This window comes from Drosophila tropicalis, unplaced genomic scaffold (genome assembly GCF_018151085.1).
Source record: "Drosophila tropicalis isolate 14030-0801.00 unplaced genomic scaffold, ASM1815108v1 contig_158, whole genome shotgun sequence".
Taxonomy (NCBI): Eukaryota; Metazoa; Arthropoda; class Insecta; order Diptera; family Drosophilidae; genus Drosophila; species Drosophila tropicalis.
In genome coordinates this window covers 6,927,364-6,943,472 of record NW_027172602.1, presented here as the reverse complement: position 1 = coordinate 6,943,472, position 16,109 = coordinate 6,927,364, and the positions used below count along the sequence as shown (strand labels likewise).

Here is a 16,109-nt window from a genome sequence, read left to right as displayed (position 1 = left end):
ATATGGTATGTAATTTTTTTGGTTTTGTTCAAATTGGGGTTTTCTTGTTTTTATTTTTAGTATACAAATGCATTTTTGCAGTCGCAGTTATAGTTTTCCTCTGCTGCCTACTTGTCGGGCAAGAATCGCGTCTCTAACGTCAGACGATTCATCCGGCCATAGACAAGCACTTCGCTGATGATGCGTTCCGCAAAGAGTCGCTGATCGGGCCGCATATTACGGAAGTGGGTTGCCATACGCTTTCCAATCAATGCACATTCGCTCTCTGTTTCACGATCGGTTGATGTTTGGCAACGTCGTTTTTTTGCTGCCATATAATCGGTTCCATCTCCATCGTCATCATCATCATCATTGTCAATGTGTTCGTTATAATCATCGTAAGAATCCTCATCATGGTTCGCACTTCCATTATCATCACTGTGACTGGCATTACGTTTACGTTGTTGCATATTTCGGCCTCGTTTTCTTGCCCTAAGCTTGGCCGAGACGCCAAAAGAAGAACCTGCACTTGATTCGTTCCATTTTGATGACGAACGATGTGGCTCCAAGCGATGCTTGCTAGTATTGTTAATCGGTTTCACGGTTTCCATCTCCAATTTGTTGGGGTCACCACCACTACTTTCATCCAGATTTAGAGCATCTTCTTCAACTTCATAGGATTGTTTGCTAAACAATTCATCGTCCTAAAGAGAAATCATAAGAACAAGAATTGACAAAGTTTATTTTAGCCTTTTGTAAGACTATTCATTGTTAGTTATTAGCTTACATTCATGCTTGCCTCATCCCCATCGAAAATATCGGGTCCATCGTTTTTGGTTTGGTTTTTTGTTTCATTCACGGTATTCTGTGTTGTACGGGAAAGTGTGTACGCATCTGGTAGCAGTTCTTCGATATTATTATTATCGCCATACTTTGCTCCAATATTTATGAAAAATTGTGCCATTCTTTGAAAACCAGAACCATCGATGGCCGAAAATGGTTGACAATCCTCTGTTATCCATGCAACACAAGAATCTATGGCGGTTTTTTTATCAGCTTGCGTAACGAGCTTTTCACCTTTCGGCTTAGGATCCTTAAGGTTTTGACAACATTTGTGACGATTCAAATTTGATAGTTGTTTTGGTGAATATTTGACAAGCTTGTCACATATCAAACAATACAAATATCCCTTTAAAACAACGCCATCGTCCTTTATTACTTCAGATAATATGCTCCAGACGGCACTTCTCACATTGCGTTTGGGCGATAAACTGTACACCTTTTTCGCAATTTGCTCTAATACAAAATTTTGATCTTCTGACATTATTTCTTTTGTTTTCTGTTTGTTTGTTTGGATTGTTACTTTTGTTAACTAATTCATTTATTGCTCACTAACGTAATGTATTGACTCAGACGACTACTCACACACTCACTGAAATGACGCATACGAGACTAGCTCATGCAATGTTGAGTTTTGTTCACTGATTATATTGTGAGCACAACATGTTTGATCTGAACATGTTCACATAGAACTGAACGAACCGAATTATCCACCACGATGATGATTTTAATCAACTGTGAACATCTGTTCATTGTTGATGATTGATTAATCAAGCAAGAAATAATCTTTGAGGATTCAAAGATTTTAAACTTAAGTGGTAAATCTGCAAAAAGTGCTTTGCCAACAACTGCGAGGCCATTGAAGACGTTTATGATTCAAAATCATAGGCTAATGAAGAATATCAGAGTAGATTTTGATTCTCTTTAAAGTCTTCAATGCATGACTCAAATACAACAATGTGATGGCCTCCAATTCCCAATACCAACTTTAATTTTGATGCCTTTTTGGTTCTCACCACCCATCTGTTCTGTTATAACGGGGACTTGCCTCTGGAATTGGCAATGGAGCAATGCCAACAAAATTAAAGTTACTGGAAATACATTTGTACGTACGAATGCAGAAGAAGAAAACAGAATAACAAACAGAAATTTCTTGAACATTTTACGGCGGGGGGATGAAGTGGGAGGCAAAGATGTATGTTTGTATATTTTAGGGAGCCATAGTACACATACATATCTAATGAATGTGTGTGTGTGTGTGTGTGTATGTGTGGTGCCCCAACAAAAAGTCCGCTGACTGTGCCAAAGCGCAAAATGGCTAAAAAAAAAAAAAAAACAAAAATGAAAAGAACCACAGGGTGAGGCTGCATGTGGCAGACAGAACCGCTTACTCAAAATTTTCAGAAATGGATAAAAAAAAAACCGGTTCGGCTTATGAAGTTTTCCTTTTTCCTCTCTCTCTCTTATAGAACTTACTTGGCTTTTCTTCTCTTCTCTTTATTTGCCTTTGCAGTGCCATTTCTGTGTGTTTGCTTGTGGGGGGTGGGGAGATGAGGGTAGAACAGGCGACAAAAATTATGAAAAGGTTTTCCAGTTTTCTTCATTTGGTCATTTCTTATATGGCTGCCATATTGTTTGTCGGTTGGACTGCACCTTCCCGTTTATTAGAGTTGTCGTCGACGTCGCTGCTGCTTTATAAGTGGCACATGTAACTCTAATGCATTTTTGCAGTCGCTGTCTTAGTTCCAACTCCTGTCCAGTCGTTGGAAGTGAACGGAAGGTTCACTTGTCAGGCAACAATTGCTGATGATGCTGATCGGTTCGCATATTGCGGAAGTGGGCTGCCATCCGTTTTCCCAATCAACATCACACGTTCGGTTGCTTTTTTACAGTCATGTTATTATTTTCATTCCCATCTTGCTGATTTTCGTTTTATTATCATCGTTTTCCACCTGCTTTGTTCGGTTGCAATAACTATCGTACCACTTTCAAGGTTTCTAGCTGTAATTCGTCGGGGTCACCATTACAGTTTAGAAGCTTTAGCACAGCTTTCTCGACTTGGTGGTCTTTACTAAAACAGGAAAATAGCGAAAGAAAATGTCGAGAACAGAGTGGAAATTCGTAGTTTTCGTCCTAGGATGCATTTGATTTATAATTATTGGGAATAACATTATTGAGAAACTTATCATATGAAATCACCAAATAGACGCAGCTCATAGCCATTATGGGATTTTTCATTTTTTAGGAGTAGCGTAATAAATTGATTTTACCTTTTGATATCGTATCGCATCTCTCCATTTTTTTCTATCTCTATCTCTATCTCGCTCTCTCTCTCTTTCTCTTTTTTACTGTTTATGCGACGCATTAATTTCAACAACTCAGCGGTAGTTGTTTTCTTTCTCTTCTGCTTCTCATGGGGATTTATAATCATTGCAACTGCACACTATCCCAGAGGGCGGGAAAACTGGCGATAACAGCTGATAAACTCTACAATTACCTTCTTCTCATTTGTGGGAGATTAATGGGGATGCAACTACATGTATGTACATGTGGGTGGAATGAGGGGGGTTTGCAGTTATCTTAGTTGTTCTTGTTTCTCTTTGTTGATGTTGTCATGCTTGCTACAATTGAATGATTTTCGTATGAAGAGAGTCAGAGTGTCATGCAAAACACAACGTGTATGAGCACGTCATCGTGCCTATCCCCCCTTTCGCACTCTCTGATTCTATCACACTCTTTCTCTCTCTCTCTCTCTCTCTCTTTTTCTCTCGTTCTCCACCACCACAATCACATTTTGTTCTTTTTAAAGCTGGCTTAAGCTACATCGTCATTGTCGGTCGTCGTCGTCGTCACGGCGTCTATTCTTCTTCTTACTCGGTTGTTTCTTTTTGCGTTTTGTGCTTTTATTTCTATTATTATTTTTATTTATTTATGGTGTTTTTTTTGGCAGCAACTTCCACAAATACACACACACATACATATAAGCACATACATATGTATATGTATGTATGTTTATGCATGTTCGTACTCTTTTGCGCAGTTGCCAATTTTCAATGCAACAACGGCGTTAGTTGGCTTCAAACATGTTGCGTTTGAGTTCGCATGAAAATTGACAACATTGCCTTCTCATCAGTCTCTGTCTACGCCGGCCGGACTGGCGCAGCAGCTAGAAAGAGATGAAAAGAGATAGAGATATTTGCAGGGACCAAGGAGTGTGTCTGTGTAAGTGTGAATGAGAGAGGAGACCAACTAATAATAACAGAGAGTATTGCAACAACAACACACACACACACACAAATATTAATAGACATGAAGAAACAGACCAGGCTCGACACCCAACATGCAACATACACACACACACACACGCAGACACACATACATACTTGTTTGTTGCCACTGATGCAGGTTGAAGGTGCATCTGTGTGTGTGCTTTGCCCACGCAATGATATTGCTTCCACCACCTTTGCTTTGCCCCCCCTCCTCTCCCCTCTTTAACCCACCCACTTCTGCACATTTCACTTTCACTGCAAATTGGCAAACGACAAAAAAAAAATTAGGAAAAAATTACATCGAGAGAAAAACAACAAAAATATCACACACACACACACACACACACGCACAACGATTGTCAGTCAGTCAGTTAGTCAAACTGTTCTGAATGCAGCTGCAAGCTGCAAATATTTTTCTCATGCCTGCAGTTTCATCATTTTATTCATATGTACATATGTATGTATGTACATACATGTGTATGTACATACATCCATACATATGTACATACATACATATGTGGGTGGGAAGATGTGTGTGTATATTATTTAGTTTTTTCTTTTCAAAGTTTTTAACATAAATTTTGACAAAAGAATTCCTTTACTGGCCAAAATTAAATGATTTAAATATTTTAATTGATTGCGTTTCCCAAAGCAGAAGAGGAATTTGAACTTGAGCCTAAAAAAATTTCACAAAAATTATTGATTTTGCATAATACATAAAGTCATTTAAGTCTTATTGTGAAAGCGTGTATCCATTCAATTGGGTTAAGTTTTCTAGGAAACTGCCTTAGCCCTGTAATAAAAGTTTAACCATGATAGTTGCCTAAGAAACTTAAACACTTACTGTTATGTGACCTTTTGACACCAACATTGACCTATGACTTGTTGTTGCTTCTTAATTCGAAAAGCCATGGTTAAGCGTTTTGAAGAAAGAACAGCATCCTTCATCCTTTATATGTACCTATGTATGTACATACAATGTATTTTTTTTGGCATTTTGTAAACCATTTTGACTAAAAGTAAGTTAAAGTTAACAAGTTAACAATTAGAATACATGTTTGATTAAGATCCAGTCGATATTTTTGCTAATTTGAGGGGTAAAATTTGAAAGCTTATTAACCTGTCATGAAAATCACTCTCATATTCAGCAACAGGGCCGGACTTATCTAAACTGCTCGAAAAAGAATGTCAACCCCATTTTTAATATTTTAAAATTGTTGATTAAATCATTTCTAAAGTTTGGAAGCCTGTTAAATAAATAACAATTATTTAGGAATGCAGTATTAAACTTTTCTACAGTGTACATACATATGTACATATGTACATTGAATCTAAATCTGTCTTCACTTCTCTAAAATACGACCTGATTTTTGCTTTCTTTGTTTTTTTCTTTATATCTTAAAAATATATGTATTTATAATCAAAAGGCATTCAATCATTATAATTTGTAATTATTTGTTATTTTTCATCATTTTGGACGAAAGCTTATGTACTTCATTAATGTACATATGTAGGTATTTTGTTCTTGGTGGGACGGGGGAGAAAACTTTTTTTTTTTTTTTTTTGCTTTATTAGTGTGAACGGTCATGTTGCAGTTGCCACTGCCGCTGTCGCTGCCACTGCCGCTGCCGCTGCTCTGCCACTGGGGCTTAGATCTCCATAATCTAACCTTCGAGCATGTTGGATGGAAATGTTGCGTCTGCCGCCGCCCTGCAGTACGACACACAACAACAACCAACAGCCAACAAACGCCGCCGCCGAACAAGACACAACCACAACTAGCCAAAGAGCCACAACCAAGCGTTAGCATTCTTTCTCTCTCTCTCTCACTTGCTGTATGTTTGTTTGTCCACGTTGTATTGGATAAATCAACTAAAGTTGTAAATTCTTATAAATTAAAAAATAAATTTATATTGTTTAAGCAAAAAAAGAGTTGCTAAAATAATTAACAACATTTGTGAACAAATTCAATGTGGCTAAAAAGGACCGTTTCGTTTTTCCTACGCTGCTGCTGTTCACGTCGGCGTCGCAGTCGCAGTCGCAGTCAACAGATCGAACGAACATAGCACAGCGCGCGATAGCAGCGCAGTTGTCGTCGTCGTCGTCGTTGTTCAAAGCCTAAAAACTCGGGTGTGTGCTACGCGCAGAGCATGTGAAAATTTTTACAACGTTTTAAATGAAATTTTTTTTTTGCCCAGGAAACGTTGCGAATTTATTTATAACAAATTTACGAAAATTTATTAAAATGTGAGCCAAACGAAAATTGAGCAAAACCAATGCCAAAAATGTGAAATCTAAACGAAAAAGAGCAAAAAAAGCAAAGCAAAAAAAAAAAAAAAAAAAAAAAAAATACGAAAAAAAATTAGAAAAAATTCAAATGGAATACAGCAGTAACAACAACCAAATCACTTGTGTGTGTGTGTGTGTGTGTGTGTGCATTTGCCTATGTGTATGTGTAAACGAGAAAGCAGAAGTACATAGAAGAAAAAAAATTGCGTCGCGTTTTACTGCTATAAAAAAATCTTCTGCAGCTCTGCTTCTTCCACTTTATCAATTCAATTTGTTTAACTGTTTTTTGTTGTTTTTTTTTTTATAAGAAACAAAATGCATTTTTTATGTAATATATTTCAATTACATCTACACTCACTGCCTGGGTGTATATACATATGTGTGTGTGTGTGGGCAAGAACAAATTTGATATTATAGCAAAGTAGTAGAAGAAAAGAAGAGGAGCATACAAAAGTTAAGTTAAAGCCAAGCTCCGAGCTTTGGCTTTAGCTTACCCCTCCCAACCCCTGCCTTCTCTTCTTCTTTGGCTCCACACACACACACTCACACGAGTGTACATATATGTATGCAATTTTGTTTAAAACTGTGTATAAATTTTTTTTTGTTGCGTGACACGCCCATTGGAAAAAAAGCCAGAATAAAAACAAATTTGTTACTTGATATGCGCGACGCCCTTTAGCCGTGTAATGCCACGCCTCCTCTACTACTGCTACGCCCTCTTCATAACTCCTGGATCAATAATAATAATAAAACCACAAAAAAAAAAAAAAAAAAAAAAGTGCCCAAAAGGAGAGAGAGCGAAAAAAAAAATTACATATATATATGTATATATATACATATGCATATGTATATCTATTAATGTGTGTGTGTAAAAGTTTAGTAAATTCAAGTTCTTACGGTTTTTTTTTTACTGGTTTTCTTTCTTATTTCTTTCTTTTTTTTCTTGTGTTTTGTGTGTGTCTCTCACATTCTTTCTCTCTCTCTCCCTCACTATCACTCTGTGTGTGTGTTTGTGCATAGAAAAAAGTAATGGAAAATGCAAAAAAAAATAAAATAGAAATAAAGAAAGTAAAGAAATAAAACAAAAGAGGAAATTTGAAGTTGAAAAGTTTTTTTTATCACAGATAAAAATAGGGAAATTATAAATTGAAACCAAGCTCAAACATTTCAATGGATTTTCTTTCCTTTTTGCGCATGGTAAGTCCTTTTTTTTAAATTTCATTTAATTTTTTTTGTTTGTTTGCGCTTAGCAACTTTAAGCTGATGTTTAAATTTGAGAAGTTCGAAGTGCGACAACGTTGCCTTCTGTCCAAGTGTCTCTTTGTGGTGTGGGTGCAACCGTTTAAATTCATGCCACGAAAATTGGCAACGTGGCCAACAGAGTAATCACATATTAGCAGCAACGTATAAAACAAAAAACAGAAGAAAGTGAAAAAATAAAAAAACAAATGTATTGTTTAGAAGTAATTTCGACGCCTGTGCCTACTGTGAAATTTGGGAAAACAGTTTGATAAAGAAAAGTCTAATGTTATTCTAATTTGGCAAATGTTTTCAACAACACGTGTGTGTGTGTGTGTCTGAGTGTATGTTGATGGTGGTACAACCCTTTTTCTTGTTTGCCATATGGTCTCGAATAACGCTGGACTAGCAGCTAACTAAAACACACGGTTTCCAATGCTTCAAGTAGTCCAATTTCAAGATGGAACAAATATTATGTATAAGTATGTACATATGTATATAGGAGAGGGTGGGGCTTTGTGGTGAGTTTTTTTTCTAGTCTTTACTGTTACCGTTTTAGCACTTAAATGAAAGGTTAAGTTATTGTGTTACTTTTGATTCATGATACATTTAGAAGGGACTAACCGTTAAAAAGCTAGAACGGGGTTTTCACACACACCCAAGAATACCCCGGTGATGCCCTGATCAACGACTTCCCTTTTTTATTTATTTAAATTAAACCGATACGATTTTCCTTTTTATTTCTGAGCCTAACTTCTGCTGAATATTCAGATAAAGGATTTTTTTTTTTCGTGATTTCTGCAATCGAAGAGAGCATTAACTTCGATAATCTAACTAATGTCATGTTGAATCGCTCCTGGATATTGAAGTTTTACTAGTTAAAGGTTAATCTGGTTTTTAGTTTTCGATTTTCCTCCGATTCTTCCTCTGGAGGATAATTCACTGTTAATATTGATGAGGAGGCAATATTCCAAAATTTTTTGAAATTGTAGCAAAATATTTGTGACTAGATAATGTGAGGAGTTGGAAAAAAGAAGCGAAATTTGACATTGTCGCTTATTTTTTTCCGCTGCCTTTTCAAAGAAACTGCAAAATTGCTAAAAACAGAATCTGCTGTGTTGTTTTTTTTACAATAAACAAAAATCAAATTTCAACCCATTCGTTATTGAAAGGGTTCAAAAAAAAAAAAGGTTTCCGGTTTCAATTTAATGGCGCGGAGTTTCAGAAACGTAAAATAAATAATTATCAAATGGGAGAACTCGTTTTTTTCTCTCTCTAAACAATGTTCTTTAATTTAAACCCCTTAACATTTTTATTTAAGGAGATAGAAGAAGAAAAGAGTCTTAGGGCCTCTTCCTATCACTTTTCACACCTGGCTAATATCATTAGTGTTCTATAGAAATCAACGTCCTAGCTATACAAAACATTTTTGACTTTAAGTTTAATTTTCGTATTACTTATCACATATGTATATCCAAATATAAGATTAAGTCCTTCTTCTCCAGCACCTTTACCAAGATACCAGATAACTTTAAACTGACCGACTACTTAAAGCCAATGTACATGGCATTAAGCGAAATGATCATGACTTCTAAAACTGTTTTTCGTCTCTTCCCGACAGGAAGCTTTATGCAAATTCTGAAAAAATATATACATACATATGTATTTTTTATTGTATAATTTTAAAACGAAAAATGAGAGTTGCATAGATTCCAAATACGTTTTCAATATTTGAATCTTTCAACATGATCCACTTGGACGTCCATTGTAAAGCTTATGAAGTGTTGCAAAATGTTTGTCTATTGGCCAGTGTTTCGAAGGAGTGACGCCTAGCTTTCCCCACCAATGACTAACTCTGGTTTATAAAGTGCAGTTTCTTTTTTCGTCTTTCATTATAAAGCTAATCTTAAATTTTGTTATTTATTTCACGGTAATTTTCATTGTGCATTCTCATTCTCTCCCTCTATCTATCTTCTTTCTTTCGCTTATGAGCGACTAATTAGCATTTAAATTATGCAAATATAATGCTTATACAAAAAAAAAAAAAAAAAAAAAACATATAGATTGTGTGTTTTTAACCGATTTGTCCATCCCCCGATCTAAATACATATATGTATGTACGTTTGTATATACTTATGTATGTATGTGAGAGCTGTGTATACCCGTTAAGTCAACTTTAAGAAGGAGATGTCTTTTTATGGATATAAAGGATTTTTGGTCCCTTCCTTAGAGAGAAAACTTTTCAACATTGGCTGATCTAACTTCATTTTGGGGAGAGCAAAAATCGTTCTTTAAAATTGTACATTTTTCCAGTTAAAGATATTTTAGATGAAAATCAAAATTTTTAACGCTGTGTAAGCAGCGACTGAGCAAAAAAATTATATTCTACACAATTTAAAACTTAGTTTGGACCAATTTTTGTGGACTGATCGTATAGAGTTGAAAATTTCTATAGAACATGATTTCTTTGATTTTCTCATACAAATTCCATGGAAATTCTTAGGGAAAGCGGGAAATTCCTGTAGCAAGAAAACTTGGATACACCCATCTTTCATTCGTGCCCCCTTGATACTTCTCCGAAAAAGAGAGAGAAAGCAAAAAGACATTTGACTTAATATTTCTTCTAGTTCTTAATATTTTAAAAAAATACTCCTACATATATGGAGAATTAATTGTTGCTGCATTGAAGTTAGAATATAAATAGAGAAATCAATAAGAACAAGTCATTAGACTTTGGAAAATTATTAGTTCCATCCCTCCGTGTTGAACAACAGACTTGAAGGGCGAGGGTTAAATTCGAGAGCAAGTTTGTATACACTTTTTGGAGTTTCCTAGGTGAGATTAGATTTCCCTCCCCTTACCTTTTTAGAACTTTGTCGTTGGACTGAATTGAATTTGCCTTGATTAATCAATAGATAGCGAAATGGATATTGAGTTATACATATATGTAGGGTATTAAAGTAGTCAGCTTAAAACTTTTCTTTTGCTGTATTAACATATTTTGTTATGTATGGTGCACTTGGTGAGGAGCGGTCAGAGAGGAGAGAGACGGGGGAGCCACATTGACTTGTTTTAATTTTGTTGTCTGTAGAATTTCTTGTTAAACCGGTTAGTTAAGCTCTCAACTCGATGTGTGAGTGTGTCGCCCTGTAAAAACCACCTCCCCACATAGTCCCCCTCCCTCTTCTTTTTTTTCCCGTACCGCCCTCCGTTCCTCTCTTTGTGCGTATTCTTCTTCTTGTTGTCTCCTAACTTGGCCCTTGGTTGGTTTTTGTTTTGTCGCGTTCATTTAAATGCAATTGGCGTATTGATTTTTTTTCCTAACTTAACAAACAACAAAATGGAATTAATAGATAATAAGAAAATGCTCAACAAAAAAACCAAATACATTCAGCCATCCAACCAACCAGTCAGTCCTTATTTATCTATGCTCCACTGTGAATGAATGTTTGTGTGAAATTTGGCAACATTTCGGATACCTTCTGCTCCGTGCACAAGCAAAAATTATGGCAATTTTCATTTGGCATTTTTCCTTTCATATAAAAATTTATAGTGTCATCATGCTCCCCTCGACACCGCCCGCAACGCTTCCTACAAGTTTTTTTTTTTTACCTCGATTGCAGGAAAAACTTTATTCAGTTAGAGAGACAAAGAAAGAGAAAGAGAGAGAGCACTGTCACTTGACGTTTTAATGGAATTTTTATGTTTTGGCCTCTGGTAAAAATAAACCCCAAAAATAAATCAGCAAATAAGTAAGTCAGTCACAGTCAGCAGAGTCCCCATGTTGCTTTTCCATGTATAATATATACATACATATACATATACAAATATATATATTTGTACGACTTTTGGGTTAGAATTTAAGCCCTTGAATATGAATAAAGGCACGTGCACATAACAACGTAACAGATTCATCATTTCTCAGTCAAGTTAACGTCCCCCAAATCAACCAACCAACCACCCACCCACTCACTCACTCAATATCAAACCTTTTTCCAAAAAGAAAGTAATTCTTGGAAGTAGAAGTAAACAAAAAAGGAGAAGGAGGATCGAATCAGACATTTATCATCCGTTCGTTTATTCCCCTGATAGTTCAAATATCTTGATTCTATTAAACTAACAAAATAAATAGAAAAGAAAATGACAGGTTCTAAAATACAAGAGATTGTTGCGTGAGTAAAATATGTATTAAAGTTACATCTACTATCAAATTTTACAATGGCAAGAGTAGACGGACCTCTTCTTTTAACCTTAATTTGCGTGAAATAAACGTCGAACTAGAAAAAGCGGCGTTACATTTCTTTTGCTTTACTGCAGAGTCCTTCTCAAAACACATTGAGCACTATGAGGCAGTTGTTGGTAAATAGTCTTATCTTTATGTCCAATTGTAAGTCTTTGATAGATAAAATTTCCATCATTGCATACCCCAAGAGTCTGCTCCATTTGCCTCCAAAACTTTGCCTTTTTACTTTATTTTGCTTTCAATTTGTTTGCTTAAATATTGATTAGATATATCTTATAAAAAGGGTACCTTCTTTTACAGCATTCTTGCAACGTTTTGCATAAAAAGATCTGTTTTTGTGAGGCGTTAAAAACTATCTAATGTTCATCCCAATCATTCTTTTGAAGGTTTTTCTTTTGTTTTCTATGAGTTACTTAAAAGCCGAGCAATTCAGAACTTAAGTCCGAACATCTAAAAGTCATAAATTCGTATTCCACACTTAAAAAATACTTTTCTTTTGAAGGGATATTTCCTTTTTCCAGGTTCCGTCGTGGCGTTTAAAGAGTTTGTGTGTCCAATTTTGACCAAAAAAAAATCGATCCAGTACTTTTGCCAAGACTGTAGTAACTTTGTGATATTTAATTTTTTGATAAGAATATTTGGTATAAATTTATAGTTGAAACGAAATAATCCACTAATACTTGTTTTATGTTTCTAAACATATTATAGATCATATATAACTGACTCAAGGAATAATTTGGATCGGAAATCAGATTCCGGATCGGAAACGATATTTGTAATTTTTCATTTTCATATTCTTCAAAAATGTTTTTCTTTTTTTTTAATAATTGTTACTAATACTTTTCGAGAGGAAAGAATGAGTAAAAACTAAAGATGATAAATGTACATATGTATGTACATATGTACATATATTTGTATGATGTAACTGTTTATAATGTATACAGGAGGATTACATCAAAGTCTTTTTTTCTGTCTTTGATTACTTTTTTCGCTTCAAATTAATTGTACTCTGTATGTGGGAGAATGAGAGAGATATGTACATATGTATATGTAATGATAGAATGAAAATTGAAATTGATAAAAATGTTTGTGATGTAAACAAAAACATACTTAACATACAATGTAACTATTTACGTTCATATGTAATGGGTTTAGAATCGATTATTTTAATGCGACTGAATCCGATCTAAAGAAGAGAGTACATTATGTATACATACATATGTACATATGTACGTATGTATGTATATCTATGGCATATGTACTAACATACATATATCCATTTGTTATGGAGAGAGGATGCTTTTTGCTTTAAGTTGTTGTTGTTGTTCCATATTCGGTTGCTTGGTAACATGTACATATGTGTGTGTGTGTGTGGTTGTACATCCCGCCCCCACCCAACACCGTTACCCCACCACGCATATGTACGTGTTTACACATACACACTCACACACATGTGTTAAGCACATGCACTTTTAGAGAGTTTAGGCGAAAAAAAAAGGAACGATAAAAAAAATGTTGCAAAAGCACGCAGCAAAAAAAAAAAAAAAAAAAAAGAATAAAACGAAGAGAAAAAACCTACGACACATTTTGAGGCGCTGTGAAAGAAAACGAAAAACACGTTTTCCATGCCCCCAAACACACAACGCACCGCACACACACATATGTACGCATATAAAAACATGCACACAAGAGTAATAACTGATAAAACACACGCAACAACAACAAGAACAGCCAATCTAAAAAAAAAAAAAAAACACTAAATTAAAGCTCTCTGGGCAAACGTAAAAATCAATACTTAACTTCGACAATTTGTGATGTTGACGTCGGCGGCGGCGCTGCTCCTCTTCTGCTGACGACAGCGGCTGGGCAGCGCAGCGCAGCCCGCCCGCTTATCTCAAATAAATAGCTTTCGGCCTACTCGTGATTTTTTTCTTTTATTTTTGTTTCGCCCAATTTTTTTCTTTTTGTTTCATTTCGTTTTCGTCTCTTATATGTATATACATATGTACATACATACATACATATAGATGTACGTATACATATATGTACATACATATATAATATCACATCCAACCCTCTGTCCCAACGCCCCCACAAAATAATACACGCACTCATAGAGCTTGAAAAGCATGCGCTGCTATTTAGACGTATGTATGTATGTATGTAAGTGCATGTGTGTGTGTGTGTGCTCCACAATTATTAATATTATTATTATACACCTCTCTCTCTCTCACTTATTCACTCTCTGTGTATATGTAGCTTAGCCCCAGCTGCTGCTACTTCAACTCTCGCGCTCGCTCTTTCTTCGGCCTCACTCTGTCTCTCTTTTTGTCTGTATTGCTGCCTGGCATTCTTCTGGCTTTTTACGTGTTTCACCTTGCGTTCGTTCGCTTCGTTGCCGCCACCGTTTCGTTTTTAGATTGTTTGTATGTTCAATCGACTAGACGTGATTAATACCGTTTTAGAGAAAATATCAAAACTTAAATGCGATATATGATGGAAGAATGCGGGGGGAGCTAGTATTTGGGTTAGTGCAGATGTGTTCAAAATAGTAAAATATGCTATTTTTTTAAGTTTAATAATGGATAAAAAGGAAAATAAGTAAAGTTGACGAGTGTCAAGCAGTAAATTCTAGGGTATTTCTTATAACAGCCAACCACACAAAAAGCTGCGCGGCAAAATTGTCTCTCTCTTTCCCACCACCTCTCTCTCTCTCTCTCTGACTCCTTCATTCTATCATTTTTCATTGCACACCAACACAGACACAAACAAATACACAGAGAGAGAAAAACATTCAACTCTCTGGGGAATTTTTGTGTGCACGTCACTGTCGGTTGGGTCGAATGAACGACCGAGCGACCGACCGTCTGTCTCTCTGGCGATCTGTCGGTCGGTTTGTTGTTTTGACGAAGTGACGCGACTCGTTATGACGTTGCGAGTTTTGTGTCTGCTTTCTTTGTATGTGTGTGTGTGTGCATACATGTATGTTAATGTACATATGTATGGAGTTGTATGTATGTGTGTGTGTTGCCAACGGCGCTGCCTTGCACTTGCTGTTGCGTCACCCGCCGCTCCGCGAACACACACAAGACCGAACACGAAACTTTGCTTGCGTTTGCTTCATCGCCGCCCCCACCATCATCTCTCCAATCCATTCCTCTCTGTGGCTCGTACAAATTCATTCCATTCCCTTTCCTTACTCCTCCCTCTCTCTCACTCCATCGACACTATTCTTCGCCCTGGCCCGGCTTGACTGTTGTTCTCTGTTTTTGCTCAACATTCCCCCTCCGTCTATAACCCCTTTCCCCATGCATTTACCCGTGTCGGTCGGTCGGTCGTAGTCTCTCTCTCTCTCTTGCGCCCGCTTATGCGCAGCAGCTCTCTCGCTCATTTCTTCTTTTTGCTTCGAGTTGGTTGGGTTTTTTTTTATGCTATTATTATTATAACGCTGCCGCTGCTGCTGACTTTGCTTGTTTCATTTTTTTTTTTTTTTCTTTTTTTTTTTTTTTTTTCAACGACGTCTGCGTGTGTTGTTATTTTTATTAATTTGTTTGCTCTGCTCTGGCTGCTGAAAATTGTCAACGTCGCATTGGGTTGTTTGGGTAGAGCTGCTTTAATCTTACGCGTGCTTAAGTTTCGCTCTCTCTCTCTCTCTCTCGCTCTTCTGTCTCCACGCCGCTGATACTTCGTTTCCACCGCTGTATATTATTCATTCGCTCCATCTCTCTCACATTTGGTTGTAGTTGTTGGGTTGCCTGTGCTGCTTCTTTGCTTTGTATGTGAACTGTGTGAAGTTTGGCAACGTGGCTGTTCTCTGCCTGCTGACGTCGTTTCCTTTTTTGCTCTTGTATTTGACGGTGTATGTGTGTGTGTGTGTGGAATTTCGTGCTTAATTTTTTCTGCTGTTGTTGCTTTTTCTTTCTTTTCCCCCCTCTATCTTTCACGTACTCTCGTACGTTTTTCCCTGCTGCTTTGCCTTTAATTCAATTCAATTTTTGTTTAATTTTCGTAGTGTGAATTTAATTTACTATTAGATATTGTGTTGTTGTGTATGTAAGAGTTGTATGTACATATGTGTGTGTGTTTTTCTTTTTATTTATTTGTGGCTCTGCAGTTTAATTGCTTTCATTAAAAACAACGAACGAAAAAAATAGTTTATTGCGACGTGGTTGTCGAGCGGGGGAAGCTTAAAAAGAGATGAAAACACATGTGGCGACGGTAACAGCGACTGCGACTGACCGACCGGCGGA

General features: G+C 36.3%; 2 protein-coding genes and 1 long non-coding RNA gene across 4 annotated transcripts in view; 1 reads left to right on the top strand and 2 right to left on the bottom strand.

Annotated features, from left to right (window-relative positions):
* LOC137586914 (uncharacterized) lies at nt 1–1,446 on the bottom strand. Its single transcript, XM_068303119.1, has 2 exons — nt 767–1,446; nt 1–683 (listed from the first exon to the last, which is right to left on the bottom strand). Exons 1-2 carry the CDS (start codon nt 1,301–1,303, stop codon nt 108–110), a joined length of 1,113 nt encoding a protein of 370 aa, XP_068159220.1. The 5' UTR covers nt 1,304–1,446; the 3' UTR covers nt 1–107.
* Nucleotides 1,447–1,941: 495 nt separating this feature from the next.
* LOC137587249 (uncharacterized) lies at nt 1,942–3,666 on the bottom strand. 2 transcript variants are annotated; one of them, XR_011033900.1, is made up of 3 exons: nt 3,090–3,666; nt 2,296–2,890; nt 1,942–2,137 (listed from the first exon to the last, which is right to left on the bottom strand). It is a non-coding gene; the product is annotated as an uncharacterized lncRNA (long non-coding RNA). The 2 variants fall into 2 exon arrangements; XR_011033899.1 differs by having other exon boundaries at nt 3,317–3,666.
* Nucleotides 3,667–6,164: 2,498 nt separating this feature from the next.
* Smr (Smrter) overlaps nt 6,165–16,109 on the top strand; it is a 59,926-nt gene continuing 49,981 nt past the window's right edge. The window contains 1 exon segment of the mRNA XM_068296307.1: nt 6,165–6,335. The gene's annotated coding sequence lies outside the window, so the exon portion shown is untranslated.